This window comes from Paroedura picta, chromosome 17, assembly GCF_049243985.1.
Source record: "Paroedura picta isolate Pp20150507F chromosome 17, Ppicta_v3.0, whole genome shotgun sequence".
NCBI lineage: Eukaryota > Metazoa > Chordata > Lepidosauria > Squamata > Gekkonidae > Paroedura > Paroedura picta.
The window spans coordinates 7,624,812-7,641,106 of record NC_135385.1 but is presented as its reverse complement, the minus strand read 5'-3'; the positions used below and the strand labels follow the sequence as shown (position 1 = coordinate 7,641,106).

General features: G+C 52.7%; 1 protein-coding gene across 5 annotated transcripts in view; it reads left to right on the top strand.

The window, feature by feature from the left end:
* The first annotated feature begins 1,843 nt into the window (after nt 1–1,843).
* Nucleotides 1,844–16,295, top strand: part of LLGL1 (LLGL scribble cell polarity complex component 1) — a 43,403-nt gene continuing 28,951 nt past the window's right edge. For 3 of the 5 annotated variants that reach the window (XM_077316153.1, XM_077316152.1, XM_077316151.1), the window contains exon 1: nt 4,379–4,566. In XM_077316153.1, the coding sequence (XP_077172268.1) occupies nt 4,486–4,566 (81 nt within the window). In that variant the 5' untranslated portion in view covers nt 4,379–4,485. Of the gene's footprint in view, nt 1,980–4,378; nt 4,567–16,295 lie in introns of those variants that run through there. The other 2 variants (XM_077316154.1, XM_077316150.1) reach the window with 2 other exon arrangements.

Here is a 16,295-nt window from a genome sequence, read left to right as displayed (position 1 = left end):
ATCCATGGCAGCATCGCTTGTGGTCCGAAGAAGAATTTTATCACAGCCTTTCTGATCTGCAATTTGGCTGTTGAATTAATGCATTTAAAAAAAACCTCATCCTTCCAAGCAGCTCAGTTTCCCCTCTCTTCAGTACTATCTTCACAACAGCCCTGCAAGGTAGCTTAGGTGGAGGCTGTGCGGCTGTCATAAGATAACCTGGCCAGCTTCCACTGCCAGCTGAGGACTGGAATTCCCACAGATCTGCAAGATATGTCGAGTGCATTAGGACAGCACAAGAAGAATATCCTATGGGGGCATCAGAAGGGATGCATAGTTGGCGTATTTCATTTAGAAACTTCCAGATATTTTAAAAATATTCTCCCCCCCCCCCCCTGCTTGGCTCTGTTGGAGATTTTCTGCTCCTGGCTGCTTTCCCTGCAGAAAATTAGTCAGTTAGACAGTTAGGACTACCTCTCTCCCCTCTCACCAGGTGGTTTCTCTTGTATTCTTTCAGCAGCCGGTGTCCTGCCATGTTGCAGATTTAAACCCTGCCCACATGGACAAGGGGAAGGCAGAGTTGTGTGGGCCGAAGTCTCACTGCGATTTCCCCCCCGCCTTTCCAGCTCCAGACTACAACTCCCAGAGTCCCTCAGGGGCAAAACAGCGATTGCATTAAAACCTGTTTAATTTTAGGGGTGCAGACACGCTCCCAGGGCAGGCTGCCTTTCCACGCAGGGTGGATTAATTGCTTCCTCCTTCCTGTCAGCAGTGTGTTCCAGGGAGTCGGCCCCCTTCCCTCTGTGATGCAAGCCCCAGGTTCGAGATGCGCCACATCTGGCTCCCAGCTGGCCGAGGCCTAAACAAGTGTTGTCAAACCGGTCGCTCCGCGGATCCGCGGGCGGGTGACTCATCTCTTCCCGCGGCCGCCTCACCTCCGCGTGACTCTCTGCAGCAGCTGATCTAGCTGGCCTAATTGCAGCTGGCTTTGGCTTCCGCTGGTGTTACAGCTGCCAACCTCCTGCTGCCGTCTGGAGCCCTCCCAGTAGAACCACAGTTCCCCTGGCTATAGAGATCAGTTCTGGAGAAAACAGCAGGCTGTTTAGGGGGGGACTGTACCACATTACGCCCTGCTTAGGTCCTGGCGACCGTAGCATTCCTAAGGCCTACAGGGAGACTGAAAAACTCCCAAAAGCAAGGGGTTCGGGGGTGGCCATCTCTTGGTTGAATTTTATTTTTCGTAAGAACAATTCCAATGTTTCTTATTACAGCCGGAACCGGAGCTACCAGCGGTGAGGCGAGGATCCGGGTGACACGAGTTCGAGTCCTCACAGTGCTCACTGGACGGCCGAGGGCCGGTCACCTTCTCCCGCCTCGCAGAGGTTTTGTTGCGTGGTTGAAAAGGGGTGGGGCAGGGTGGGGTGGGGGGAAGATTGAGGTCAGAAGCTGCATAAATTGCTCCAGATGCTGAAGCGTCAGCAGCCAAGTTTGGTAAATGTGTGTGTATTGGAGGGGAGGGGGGGTCTCCATCTTGTTATACCCTGCGTTGAATTTGACCCTGGTTGGCTCGATTGTAAAGTTTGAACTGAGCATCCACGGCTAGAAAAAGGCCAGGATCCCACGGCTGCAAAACCAGCGGCTTCCTAATCGAGTTGGTGCAAAGTTCTTCTTCCCCCCCCCCCCCTCTCTGCAGTCACAAAAGCTTCGGTCTAATTTCGGTTCCTTGCGACGGACAGAGCAATCTCCAGGAGGTCAGGATTTTGGCCTGCGAGGAAGAACGGGGGGACGGGGGGGGGGGGGGACGGGACGCCAGCTGCCGTGCTTGCCTCTAAATGCAAATGTTCCTAATTATCCTTTCCCACGGCAAAGTCATTTTAAATTCCTTCTCCGGCAGCGGCGGTGCGGAAAGACCCTGGAAAAGGAACCAGAGAAACTCAGCAAAAAGGGCCGGATCCAGTGTCTGGATTGGCAAGAACCTGGCTCTGTCTGCAGGACCCCAGGTTGGTACCTGAGGCTGTTTGGGTGGAAGGAAACCCGAAACAATAGACTTTCGAACCACGTCCAAGGCGCTTGATTTTACTGTGTGGAAGGGCCAAAACAAATCCACTTGGATCAAAATTGCATTATTTAGTGTGTGTGAATCCATGCTCCCCTGCCCCTAATCTGCTGGGATCCCCCAACCCAGAGCTGGCAAGCCCTCCATGGCTTCCTTACGGCCCTTGACATGCGGAGGGAAAGACTAAGGGACAGTCTCACAAAGCTGGCCTTGGTTCGAAAGAGCCGAGTTCGAATTTCTGTTCGGTCTAGAGGCTCACGGGGGATCCCGCCACACCTTAAAGGTGAACGAGATTTTATTCCGGGCCGGTTTTCTAGCAACCAAAATGTTTCTTCTTCGGATTTCTGAAGAGGAGGGAGGTGTTAATAAGGGGGGTAATAAACCGCAAGGCCCTGAAATGCCGGAAATACACAGTGATGTCACATTCCTGCGTTATCTAGGAAATGCCAAGGCCTTGCATCATAGCAGATTGGGCTGTTTCCTCAGTTTTCCCAAACAAGTAAAATGGGTCTGACTAAGGTGCTGAGGAACCCCAAGTTCTCGTCCAGCCCTCGGGAGTCAGCGTCAAAACCTCCGGATGAATTCCAAGGAGGCAGTTTCACGCTGGAGTCTCCCTTTGGAGCTTGTGTCAAAAAGGGGCCGCATAAAACGCTGAAATATTTATTCTACAGATCTGTGCACATCTAGAATAAAAAACATCAGGGGGTCTGTATCAAACCGTACAGTCTATTTGACTCTTATCTACCAGTTGATGTTGCCCACAATGTAAATCCACACCTAGTTGTGAAAAAATATACTTTCTGAGTGTGTGTTCTATATATCCAACATATTTGAGGAAGGCAGAGGACACAATGCGTCTAGTTTTATGTGATTCATAGGACGTATTAATCCACCCGGAATGTTAGCAAATTGTACAGTCTGATTTTCAGATGCTTAATGCTTTTAATTCTACGTCTGCATATATTATATAATATTTTAATTTTTAAAAAAAATTGTTGTAGCTTGACTCGACGGACACAGACTGGGAGATTTTGAGTTGGGTTTGTTTTCCCTCCTTTGCTCTCGCCTGTTGGAGTTCCAAACCTCCGGATGAATTCTAGTTCTGCAGTTTCACGCTGCAGTTTCCCTTTGGAGCTCCTTTGCCAGAGAACAAATTTGGTTTTTTGGGTGGGGGCTCTTAGATAGACCACCTTACACCCTTGGAGGTGGAAATGTTCACCCACAGGTTCCTGGAGATGGTTCGTTTTTTAAATGTCAGGTATAGGTTACCACCTTGCAGGGGGTTGTGAGGCGAATATGGTGGGGGGGGACTGAAGATATTAATGGGATTGATGGCTGCAGATAATCTTAAATAGGTCTACTCTGCTATTTAAGAGGGCGGAGGAGCCTGAAAGCTATAAGGGAGGCTAAATGGGTGGAAAGAGGCAGCTGGAACTGTTTCTAGCACAGGAAAAATAAATTTGCTTGTTAAAGGGACAGGATATTGCCGATTTCCTCCCAGGCGTTTCTTGGGATCTTAACCCAAGAGAAAATCTGCTTTGGTACCTTAAAGATCAAGAACACTTATTCCCATTTGAGCTTTACAGAGTCTGAGCTCGCTTCTTAGGATGCAATGGGAAGGGGGAAAGTAGCATTTCCCTTATTTTAACAGAAAAGGGGGGGCGAGGAAAGAGCTGAGCAGCAACTGATTGTGGGGCTTCCCTGGGGTGGCCGATTCTGGCTTGGGAAACAGCCTGACGATTGGAAAGGGTTGCCAACCTCCAGGCAGGACCTAGAGATTTCCAGGAATTAGAGCTCCTATCCAGGAAACAGAGATCAGCTCTCCTGCAGAAAAGGGCTACTTGGGAGGGGGGGAACTCTGTAGCCTTGGGCCCCACTGCGGTTGAGGATGCCAACCTCCAGGTGGGACCTGGAGATCCCCAGGAGTGACCGCTCCTCTCCAGACTGCAGTTCCCCTGGAGAAATGAGCTGCTTGGGAGGGGGGGGGGGAGAGAGCTCCACCTCCAGGTCTCTCCCAACCCAGAGCTGGCAACCCCACCTCTCCCAAACTACATCTCCCAGCAGCGCTTGCAGCCCGGGAAAGCGCCCCACCCCAAAGCTGGCCGGCTTCCCAGCTGCGACAGCCGAGGCGGGCATGCCAAAAGATTTTGCAACAACCCCCCTCCCCCCCCCCCCGCAACCCCTTGCAGGAAAAAAACAAACAAAACAAAAAAAAGCAACCCAGAGAACTACAATTCCCAAGAGGCGCTGCCCCGCCTCCCCCGCGCAGGCGCACCGCCCGGGCCCATTGTGTGGCTGCCCCCCCCTCCCCGGCCCCGCCCCCGGCGCGGGCGGATTGGCCGCGGCGCCCGTCGCTCCCGGCCCCGGCTGCCAAGCGGGGCGCCTTGTGCAGCGCTGGCCCTCGCAGCCCGGCCGGGCGGCTCCGTGCATGGGGGACCCTCCGCGCCAAGATGATGAAGTTTCGCTTCCGCCGCCAGGGCCACGACCCCCAGCGCGAGAAGCTCAAGCAGGACCTCTTCGCCTTCCACAAGGTGCATTGGGGGGGAGGGAGGGAGGGAGGGAGGGGGCTGGCCGGCTGACCCCCTGGCAATGCTTCGCTTCGCCTTCCCACGCCCTCCCTCCTGCCTGCCTTCCCTGCCTCCCTGCCCTTCCCCGCTCCCGGCTGCTCCGTCTGCTGCAGGGGGCTCCCCCAAGCTTGTGGCTGCTCTGCTTTTTGGGGGTGGGGGAGGGCAGGGGGTGCCCCTGCTTGGGGGGGGGAGGGCAAGAGGGCCCCTCCTCCTCCTCCTCTCTATCTCCCTCCTTAGCGAAGAGGTGGTGCATGGGGGGAGGGTCTCTTTCTTTCCCTCCCCCCCAGCGTCCCTCTTTCCCTCTCTGCCTCTTTCCCTCCTCGCCCCCTGCCCTTCGCTCCAAGAGGGCTCTGGGCTTTTGTTGTGGGGGCTTTAAATGTGGGGGGTTGTTTGTTGCAGGATCCAGACCGCGCTGCAAGGGGAGGGGTGCGGAAGAGACCCCCCCTCCTCCTCCCTCCTTGGAAATGGCTTGGGTCCAGGGTGGGGCGGGTTGGCTATATGGGTGCAGAGCCCCTTTGCTGGGCGATCCCGCCCCAACCTTCTCCCCCCCGCCCCCCCCCCCCTGCGCCCGTCTCTCCTTTTTCCGGTCTCTGGTTTGGTTCAGGGAGGAATCTGTGCTGGCAGCAGAGAATCCAGCCGATCCCTTGTGGGGCGGGAGGGGTTGGGGTGCTTCTCTCCCCTTCCCCATTTCTCAGGGGGGCAGCTGCCTGCATTTCTTTCTCTCTCGCCCCCCCCAAGCCCCCCCACACCCCTTTTCAACTTGTTCTCTCAGAGGGATATGGGAGCCGTGCAATTCAAGATGTGTTTTCGTTTTCGGCGCCTGGAGAAGCAAAATGAAGGAGCAAAGAATCCCCCCCAAATGCTTCCTGCCTTAAAGTGGGTTTAAACACCTCCCTCACCTTCTTTTCCTAGAGTAACAAAGCCCCCAAATTCCCTTTGCCAAGTTAGGCGGGTCCTACTTTTCGCCATCCCTCTGGACAAATTGAGCCAATTCCACTTGGGAGATTCGAACTAGGGCCAGCCCTCGGATTACTGCGTTGGCCTCAGGGCCTGGAAGCAAGAGTGCCTTGGCTCACGTGCAGAGTGCAGTTTGGTCCCCTGGCTGTCCCACCCCTGCCTCCTGGGAGGGGTCTACTCCTGTGCGGAGAAACAGCTTGCAAACAATGCTTCCGAGGGCCGGGATTTCTCAGTGGGATGCCGGGATTCACAATGCCTTTGAGCTTTTGTGTTTTTGGTTGTGGGTTCGGTTTTGGCTCCCCCCCCCACACACACACACCCTTGTAATGCCAGGTTGGTTTCCCAGCGTCTCAGAGAAGCTCTGGATTTCGGCCAGGGGCTTTGGCCAGGCTCTGGATTCTAATTTAGCCCCCAAAGAATGTTTGCCTGCCTTAAAGGGACTGGTTTCTCTCCCCCTCCCTTCTCCAGTCTTGATTTACAGCTCTCTTTGCGTTAAGGCCAGTGTTGTGCTGACTCCCAGCCTGCGGGTCCCTTTAAATTAACCGTCTGGGTGCCGTGCTGAACGCCGTAGGCGTCCCGAGCGAATATTTTGTCGCCTGTGCTATTTTGTGGGGAGTAAGGATATATATTTTCCATGGGACTTATTTGGGCTGGTATATTTCTGCTAGGATCGGTATGCTCAGCCTGAAATGTATTTACTGATGCCCTTCTTCCCTGGATCAGTTTACGGTGTTCTTCTCTGTTTTATTCGCACAACAACCCTGTGAGGTGGGAAGTGGTGGGATTAGTCCAAAGCCCACCCAGGGCCGAGCTGAGATTCGAATCTGGGTCTCTCAGACCCTGATCTGACACTTAAGGGCTACTCCATGCTGGTTCTTGGGGCCTATCATGAAAGAGCCCAAAATGGTGAATTCGCCCAGGCCACGATCCATAACCATAGCAGTGGATTGCAATTGGGAGTTACTTAGGAGAAACTCCGGATGGGTGTTGAGTTGGGGGCCACAGAGTGGTCTCCTCTTGGCAGCTAGGCAGGTAGCCCTTTCGTGAGACCAGGTTGCTCACCTGTGTTTATGTCAGAAGATAAGGAAGTAAGAAGAGCCCTGCTGGGTCAGACCAGTGAAGGTCCATCTAGTCCAGCCTCCCGACTCAAAGAGTGGCCAACCAGTTCCTCTGGAGGGACAACAACAGGGCAGAAAGGCTGAGGCCTTCCTAAGAACCTCAAGAGTCCTGCTGGGTCAGACCAGTGAAGGTCCATCTAGTCCAGCCTCCCGTCTCACACAGTGGCCAACCAGTTCCTCTGGAGGGCCAGCCACAGGGCATGGAGGCCGAGCCCTTCCCCTGAGAAGACCCTCAGAAGAGCCCTGCTGGGTCAGACCAGGGAGGGTCCCTCTGGTCCAGCAGACCGTCTTGGTTTGCATCCTGCATCTAGAGCTGCCAACTCTTCTTCTTTGGCCCGGCGGCTACGCCTTTCTGAACCCGGCTTTCCCCCCCATGCCGCTTATCTGGCGCACGGCTAGGGACGCAAGGGGGCAAGGGGAACAGTGGAAATCCAGCGCGGTAAACATCAATGGCTATTTTTCCACCGGCCTCCTTGAACTTTGGCATCCGAGACTGTCGAGCGTGTTTGTTTTGGAAAGGATTGCGGCATGATCCCACCCAGGACGCGTGCTTCTCCGGCGTAAACATGCATGTGGCTTGGAGCGAGGGCTGGTGGCTGGCCGATGAACCGGAGAAAGCTCCCTTGACTTTGGGACGCCCTGTCTGTCCTTCCGCCCGTGCAAGCCCTCCCTTGAGCATGCGTCTTCCAACGTCCGACAGCGTGAGGACCCCAAACGCATGGTTCAAATCCCTGCTCTGCCATGGACCTACCTCACAGGGTGGTTGTTAGGATAAAACGGGGAAGGGAAGACAGTTGTGAGCTCCGGTGGGTCCCCAATTTGAAAGGAATCTTGGTGTCAACCAAATTTTGAGCATACACGCCACGGCATACCCAGGTCTCTTGAAACGTGTGAACCGGCCCTCCTTCCCTTGTTTGTGTTCAGCCTCGATTGCCTTGAAATATTCAGTTTGCTGGTACTAAAATTGTATACGAGTGGACGTTTTAAGGGCCTGCTAGGTGTAATCTGGCTGGAGTGACAACAACCCTGGAAGGTAGGCCGCAATGAGCCCTCTCTTGGGGACAGGAAACAAATAGTATCCAGACTCACTTCTCCGGCCTGCCCTAGACCTGTCCCTGTGCTTGGGTGCAGCTGTGTATCCGCTGTGCTCCGAGGGGTGTGAAGGAGAGGAGAATATCCGTCTAGCTTTTGAAACTCGGGTTAAACTAGGGGGGTAGGGGGTAGGACGATCCGGGAGCACATCGGAGGGGAGGTTTCGTGGGTGGAGATCTGAAGGAAGGCAGGTGTCCTCCGAGCGGACGTTTTGGGAAGACGGCGGAGTTGTGCGGAAGCAACTGGTGTGTTGGCACGGGGAGAGAATATATTTAGACGCAACAAAGAACCGTTTGTGAGCACCGCACGCTTGTTTGGGCAGGAGGCTGCCCGGCGTGTCTCTGCGTGATTGAGTGCTCACACAGCGCGTCCGGGTTTTTTGCTGTCGCACCATGGCAAAGAAATGTTTGGGGGATGCGAGGGAAGACGCGATACTCCCATTTTTTGAGATTTCCCAAGCCGGCTCTGTGTCTTACGGGTAGCAGTACACATTGAGACCAAACAGTGTGGGCAAATGTTCCCAAATATGGCCATTTCGCGTCCTAATTCTCCCTTGAGCCGCCAGCAATTACCTAGCAGCGACTGTGTAACCAGACTGCTATCTCGGTCAGCAACATTTGAGAGAAGCCGTCCCTCTATTGTGCCCTGGATCAGCCCCTAAAGCTGTGGTCTGGCTGAGGGAGGCCTACCCTGCAGGGGGAGGAGGCGACCAGGTGAACTTGGCCCTCCAGTTTCAAATTCCAGCTCAGGTGTGCCAGGTGACTTCTCTTCCCCGTCGCCTGTGATTCACCTCTGTAAAATGAGACGCTCGCTCACCCGGCAGGCCTTGTAAATCGCTCTGTGATACGTTGTACACTCCCCGGGTGGAAGTGCATATGCGGTTTCCTCTCTTTATCTGCCCTGCCCAGTGGGAACGCCGGCTGAGATCAACATCCCATTTGGGCTCTCTTCAAGTTCCTAGACCTCATGGTCGGCTGGAAGTCACAGGGGCTGGCCTGAGTTCTAAGCTTCAGGCATCAAAAACAGAACAAAATTTGACTCTGGCGGCACCTTTAAGACCTACAAGATACAAGCCTTCAAGATGCATGCCCACTTCATCAGATAAAAAGCGCGCGCATGCACGAAAGCTTATACCTTCAATAAAACTTTGTTGGTCTCAAATTTGCCCCCCTCCCCGCCTCAAACTTTGTTCTGTTGCTTCAGACCCGCACGGCGCCCCCCCGGCATCCATAATTTTGTTCCTTCCTCCCCAAATATGAACAAGATCTGAGTTCCACGATCCGCTCCATTGGTCGGTGCTGCTCTCCGAATTCAGGGATGTCTTTTGGGTAGCATGTAGATGGAAAGAGCATTTTGGGCCTTGGAAATCCAGTGCGGATCGACAAACGCTGACTTTTGGGACTCGTTCTCGAAATGACACTAGTTTTTGTATGGGCTGGGTAATTCTCTTTCGATTTGCTCCGTTTTAGTCTCTCTTCTCCCTGCCCCCTTTCCCTCCCCCTCATTTTGATGTGGAATCTTCCAATAATTTATCACGTGATACTTCTGAGATCACGTATGTCGGCTGTTTCCTAGACGTGAGGGCGTGGCTTGGGTTCAAATGTGCTGATTTTTCTGCCTGCCATGTTCCTCTTTCCATTCTCCCCCCTTCTCCCCTCACATTGTTATGGCCACCAAATTGATTCCATGCTAGACCTTTAAAGAAGAAAAAAGTTTCCATTTCTCCGTAATTCCCGGCTCTGGACTTTTGCAAGCTGGGCGGGGGAAATTAGTCATCTGAATTGACACAATTTTGGGTTTTTTGGGACCATTTGAGACCTGAAAATTTCAAGATGTGTTGAAAGAGCAAATCTGTGCTCTGACATCTTACCAAGCGCATAGAATTCTCCTTTTCAAGTTACGTGCCAGTGGACTATCTGCCATCTGGTTTACAAAGTCTTCACTATAGCTTAGGATACCCTATTTTTCTCCAACATAGGGCACCCAAAGAGATTTTGAGCAATCTCTTCTATTTTATCATCACAACAGCCCTGCGAGGTGGGTTAGGTGAGGCTGGCTCCATGCCTTCCCAGAGAGTTTCCATAGTTTTGTTTATAACCCCACCTGTCTTCTCAGTGGGGGACTTAAATTAGATTAACTCTTTACCCTGTCCTCTGTTTATTCCTCACAATCACCTGTTTCTTAGATTCTGTCATTGCTGAATATGCGGCAAGTATGTTTTCCCATTCTTCCAATGTATTTAGGTGAATATATTTGTGGGGTGGTAACTCCAGGGTTGTGGTGTTTTGGGGCGTGGGGAAAGCAGAGGATGTTTACGAGTGTCTTTCCTATCTTGCGTACATGCGCTTTTTTGTGTCTCCTTTTGCTGGCTCTCCTGGCACTGATTACCATGTTTTCAATTGTGAGTTAAATTAAAAATGGCGCTCCTTATGTTGTGGTTTGGAGGTTTGTGCGTCTGTTGTGGCCCTTAAAAGCCCTGTTGGGGAAGAGAGGCGGAAAAGAGCTGAGCGTAGCCCTACATCTGAATTTGGATTTGAGAGGATAAGTAGCTACTCTCCTACGGCGAGTAGAAATTTGCTCCAGGCGATTCAGCGACCAAGGATTCACGGCTCCTAGTTTGGTTGTTTCGGAAATCGAGTGTCGGATCCTTTAGGAAAGGTTGGAGCACAGGTTGAAAAAGATTGGAAAGGCAATAAAAGAAATGGGTCATTCTCAGCTGACTTGAGATCTGACCCACCCTGGTGTTGGGGTAGCTTTTGAGTGGGTTTGTGGGGTGGCCTGTCCCCGTTTGTGGTGCAGCATTGTTGGAGGAGCACTGTAGGTATGCCTTGCACATGATGAGAGGGGATGGCATAGAATGTGCGTGGGCTGCTGGGGGGTCCTTTACACCACCTTTCCAGTATTCCTGTTACCCGCTGTACCTTCGCTCTGTACATGCCCCACTGCTTACCTCGTCTCTGCTTTGAAACGCCTTCCCGAAAACTCTCACATTGACTTTATTTGCAACTCCGCCTTTCTTCCCAAGCGGCTTCCCTCGCGGTTTTCTTGTCCATTGAATTATCACAACCACCCTGCAAGGTAGGCCAGGCCAGCCAGCCAGCCAGCTTCCATAGCAGAGTAGAACCTGGCTCTCTCGGGTCCAAATCTTACACTAGTGGCTCTTAGCTTCAAAAGAACTGGACATCTCCTCTCCGGCCTTTGCATTTATGCTGTATTTAGCTTGTCTCACAACTGTGTCCCTGTCCAGAGTCGAAAACTGGGGGGGAAAGAGAGAAGAAATAACAGGTACCTTAAAAAGCTTAGCAGTTCAGTTTAGCTCGGGCTGGTCTCCCCCCTAGCTCAGGGAAGGATGCTGTGGCTGGTAAATAAATTGGCATAAGATGCGCGGCTGGGGCTGGGAGATGCGCACCCCTGCCGCGCATAGCTGCTTTAATTGGCTCGTCAAAGAACATCAGAAGAACGGAGAGACATCACAGCCGCATTTCTCCTCAGATCACTTCCAACGAGTGGAAGTTGTAAGAAAGGGGGGCGTGGGGGAGTGAAGTTTGCTTGCTAGGACCTTGGCCAGAATAGTCCTATGCAGGGAAATAGATTGTCATAAGGCAAGAGTCGGCAGAGCTGTTTGCTCGGAGGCTTAGTAAGGGCAGAATGCCGGGAAGAGTGGTATAGTGTGCAGCTCCTCATTGGCTCTTCGCCTGCAGGTTTGTATAGCATCCGTATGCAGGATGCTGATGGAGGGTGAGGGCAGAAGCAGACCTTGGTCTGTCAAGGTTTACCCCGACTGTCAGCAGCTCTACAATGTCTCCGGCTGAGATAGTTCACCTCTCCTAGCACCTGTCCTTTGGACGTGGGGCCTTCTGCAGGCCGAGGGGTTGCTCCGCCGGCCAGCCACGCCCCCTCCCTATATAATTGCAAAGTATAAATGGCAGGGTATAGAAATAACTACCGTGCAGGTGAATTATAATCAGTGTTGTAGCGTGTCAACCTTGACACGGTTCCCCGCTCCCTTCCAAATGGGCCCGCCTGGAGACACTTTCTGTTCGCCACAGGTGAACAAGGAAGTGATGGTTTCCAAGTACTATGGAGAGACCATCCTTACTCCTTCTGGCTTGAGATTCTTCTCCCCAGTCGAAGCTAGCAGGACACAAAGGTGGCTTTTGGAATCGCTGTCGTCGTTTTCTAAGCGCTATAAAAGGCTGCTCAGCAGAATGCAGATTTCGGCAAGGGCGTTCCCCAGGTCTGAAAGGAGGACGCTTGCCTCCGAAGCCCGGCCTTCTCCACCCTTTGGAACGAGGCAGGATGCCCTCCCAGCCACGGGCCCGATGGGGTGGCGAGATACGGCCGTGACTCCCTCGGGAGGCATCTCCCTTCGGAACGACAATTTTGTCAAGCAGCAAATCCGGCGTGCCCAGCTCAGCAGACGCCGAAAGGAGCACGTGCCGAGGCTGCCTGCCTCCTTTTTAATTTTAAAAATCATTTTGGCACTTGAGACTCCTGCCGTCACGACGTCACGCTGTCTCGGTGCTGGGGAACGTTCTGCCTCTGCGAGGCGATCCTCGAGTCGTCGAGGGAAGGCCTGCGATGAAATCTGGTCTCTGCTGAATTTGTATGGACTTCCCAGTCCTCGCGGCCACTCAGTTTGGGCACCTGGATTAGCCATGCCGTGGAAACTCCGACGGGAGCCCCAGTCAGTTCTGACTCAGAGTGGAGAGCCGCACCTTCTGGTTCCCACCGTGTTTGCGCCTCTCGATAAACCATGGTTTTATGGGTGGGAGCTCAAAATCTTGGTGCAGTGGTTGGGAGCGGCGGGTTCTAATCTGGCCAGCCTGGGTTGATTCCCCGCTCCTCCACATGCCACCAGCTGGGCTCGTCACAGCCCTGATAGTGCTGTTCCCACAGAGCAGTTATCTCAGGGCTCTCTCAGCCCCGCCTCCCTCACAGGGTGTCTGTTGTGGGGAGAGGAAAGGGAAGGCGATTGTAAGCTGCTTTGAGACTCCTTTGAGTAGTGAAAAGTGGGATATAAAAAACAGCTCTTCTTCGTCTTCCTTCATTATCAGAGGGGGCAAAGCAAAGGGGGTTTACCCAGGAAAGAAATGGGGTTTATTCAATCCTGGGTTTGTCATTTAAGTCGGGAAGACGATTTATTGTCTTGGGCTAATTTGTGCAACAAAGAAGTAAGACAGTTCGCTTTGGGTAAGAGAGGAGTTGATCCCATAACGTTCCGTCGAAATGAGTTAGGAGCAGGATTCGCACACTGGATTATCCCAGTGGGAATGAAGTCCTTCCGGAGACAAATTCCGCAAAAACCGCAGCTGTGCGTTACGGCCAATTTTTGCTACTTTAAGTAGCGATTTCTGAAACGGCAACCAAGTAGCTACTTATAACTTTGTGCGGAATGGCCCCCTGTTTTCATTCTGAAAAAACAGTCCTCTAGTCCAGGGGTAGTCAACCTGTGGTCCACCAGATGTTCATGGACTACAATTCCCATGAGCCCCTACCAGCGTTTGCTGGCAGGGGCTCATGGGAATTGCAGTCCATGAACATCTGGAGGACCACAGGTTGAAGAGGGGCTTGAGAAGGTGCCAGAGATGTTTGTGGATAATCTCAGGAAGCCACTACCTCGGTTTCCCAGTTCTCGAGGGGAGGGGTTGTAGAGCCCTGCGGGGAATTCCTCCTCCTTCCCCCAGGGCTAATGAAAGCAAATTATCTCATGCAGATTTTCGCATTCTTTTCCACTCTCCTTGAATGCTGCATTCTAATTCTCATTAGTGTCCTCATTACGAACGAGCCTCATTACGAACGAACGCTCCGGATAGTGGCTGTGTGCAAAATTCAAAATATTGACCCCTCTGGAATTCTGCACTCTGATTCTTTCCTGGCCGTTGGGGAGGGGGGGGCTACAGCGTATATTTGTGGATGGGACCAGAGGGTCTTAGTCTCTCCCAGCCTAGGGTTGGATCCAGACTGGATTTCCGTCCATGGAGCATCACATTTCCTGTTTCCTTCTGCCTGAGACCCTTCCCAAAATTCTGTGTACCCTCGGGAACATGGTTTTGATGGGTATTTTTAGGCAACTTGATAGGGGAGAGTCAGGAAAACCATGCTCAGCTAGTGCAATTCCTTGCACTTGTGAAAATACCTAGGCTGGGTCCCCAAATGTCTGTCTGTGATATACCCCAAAATTGCCTAAAATTAGACTACAATATGATTCTCTTCTTTTCGTATCTGATCATGGAAGATTTGTTCCCATTTGGAGTTGAATCTGGAGTCGTGATCTTTTTTCCTGCGCAATGTTGATCCCCTAACAGTCGATTTTCAGTGGGTTCTCTCCCCGGCTCCTGCGTTTCGGCCATCTTTCCCAAACCTTGCTCGTAGTCAACGCATGCCTGGGTGATGTGTGGATGAGAGAACACACATTTTGGCCAATCTGTTTATGTAATTAATTTTATACCTGCCTCCCCCCCAAGCGGGGATGCAAAGCGGCTTACGTCATTCTCTCCACCTCTGTTTAATACTCACAACAGCCCCGTGAGGTAGGCTAAATTCGGAGAGTGTGTCTGATCCCAAGTCGCCCACTGAACTTCCATGGATTTGATCCTGGGTTTTCAAGATACTAGTCCGACAGTGTTAACATCCTGCCAGGGTCTGTTCGATTTTCTTTCCGTCTGTAGCCTCGCAGTTACGGAAAGAACTGGAGGGGGGACAGCAGACAGAAAAGGCCTGTGGGTTCCTTTTCTCGGATAAACTCGCACACGGGTGGAGGATCCCCCCCCACACTTATTTGTGTGCCCGTTTTTCTGTGTCATCATTGTGGAGAGCTGGCAAAGGGTGAGAAGACGGGAGCTGGCAAAGGGTGAGAAGACGGGAGCTGGCAAAGGGTGAGAAGATGGGAGCCGGCTGCCCGCGTTGATCGTGGTTTACGGAACTATTCTTTGTGGGTTTTTTTTCTTTTTCGCTGAATGCTCGTTCGCATTGACCCCGAAACGAATAGTCGCTGGAATTGGCTGAAAGGGTTCATTTATCCGTGGGGGCCAAGAGGGGGAGGAAAACGCAGCCCTTAGCTAAGGGGACGCTCAGCAGGGCTGAGGGGCGAGGAAGGGAGCGGACTGCTTGGGGGAGCAGCGCGCAGCCAAATCTTTATTCTTTCTTTCCGGCGGCCTTAAAGCCTGCGCTCCCCTGAGGCTTTCGAGCTCGGCCGACTCCGAGTCCGCACCTGCGTTGCGTGGGTTGACTTGGCCCTTCCTTTACTCTCCTGTAGAGCTTTTGGCCCGTGGGGGCGAAGACCACCAAATGGCCCCAGTACGGATTCCGGGGAGCGTCCGTTCAGCTGCAAAGGCGTACCATAAAGTTAATGTTTTCCCGGCTTTGTTTGCGCATGCAGTGCGGCACATAGAGAACATTGCTGCCTGGGGGGGGGGGGAGACTGGTGACGGGGGGAGGGGTGTAGCCATTCAGGGGAGGGGGGAAGGAACACCGGCTTCTGAATCCCGAAACGTTCACTAAATAAAAAGCAGCTAATAAGAAATACCGTCTCGGTATCCGGCCTCGGGCCGAAATTCCCACTCTGTGTGCATGTTTGCCCTTTTCTGCGGTGGCTGTGCGATTTTGGATTCTCCACATCCTGCGAGCCCAAACGTTTTATTTTTGGAGGGCAAGGTGCTAGACCTCATGGCCGAGTGGTTGGCCTTGCAAGTTGTGGGCACGTCGAAGCAGAGGGCCGGCGTTCGAACGTTCAGCGTGGATCTCACCCTGCGGCTGCCGCTTGGACAGACGATACAAATAGTCAGAGTTTGGCAACTTGGCGCCCTGTCTGCCTTCTCCTGGGTGTAAATAAATATTTGGCGGCCTTTTGGCAGGAGGCCGGGTGTTCAAAATGGGGGATTGGGTGCAGAATTCAGCTTCCTGTGATTTATTTAGTGGTCTCAAAGATGTGTTTGGAAACAGGCAGGCTTGGGCCTGGTGCAGTCTTGGGAGCCAGTGGGGCGGTGGGATGGGGGTTTTTGGGGGTAGGGGGAGTGGTTAGTGCCCCTGCCAGAGAGATGGAGCACGGATCCAGGGTGGGGGCATCTGTGTGGCCTACCCGAGGTCCAAACTGCAGGCTTTCCTGGAAAAGGGTTGTATTATTGTTTCCAAAATCAGATGCCTAAAACTTACACAAAACCCCAAACATTGACCTTGATTCAGTGGTGTGGAATGGAAACTGGCGAATGTCACACAAAGGCAAACTGCGAGAGATCGCTTATGCTAAAGCTAGTCGAATGTTGCTCATTTAAAAAGTATTTGTACCTGCTTTTTTTCCTGCGATAGGGGCCCTAAACGGTTTGGAATCTCCCCTCCCCCTCCCATTTTTATCTTCACAACAATCCTGTGAGGTAGATGAGACCAAGACTGTGGCTCTCCAGATGCCCATGGACTACAGCTCCCATGAGCCCCCGGTGATAGTATACCCCCCACACACACACACACACAGTATTTAGGTAGAAGGGGGTGGAGTGTCAACTAGCTGAATCTGCCCCTTACATCCTA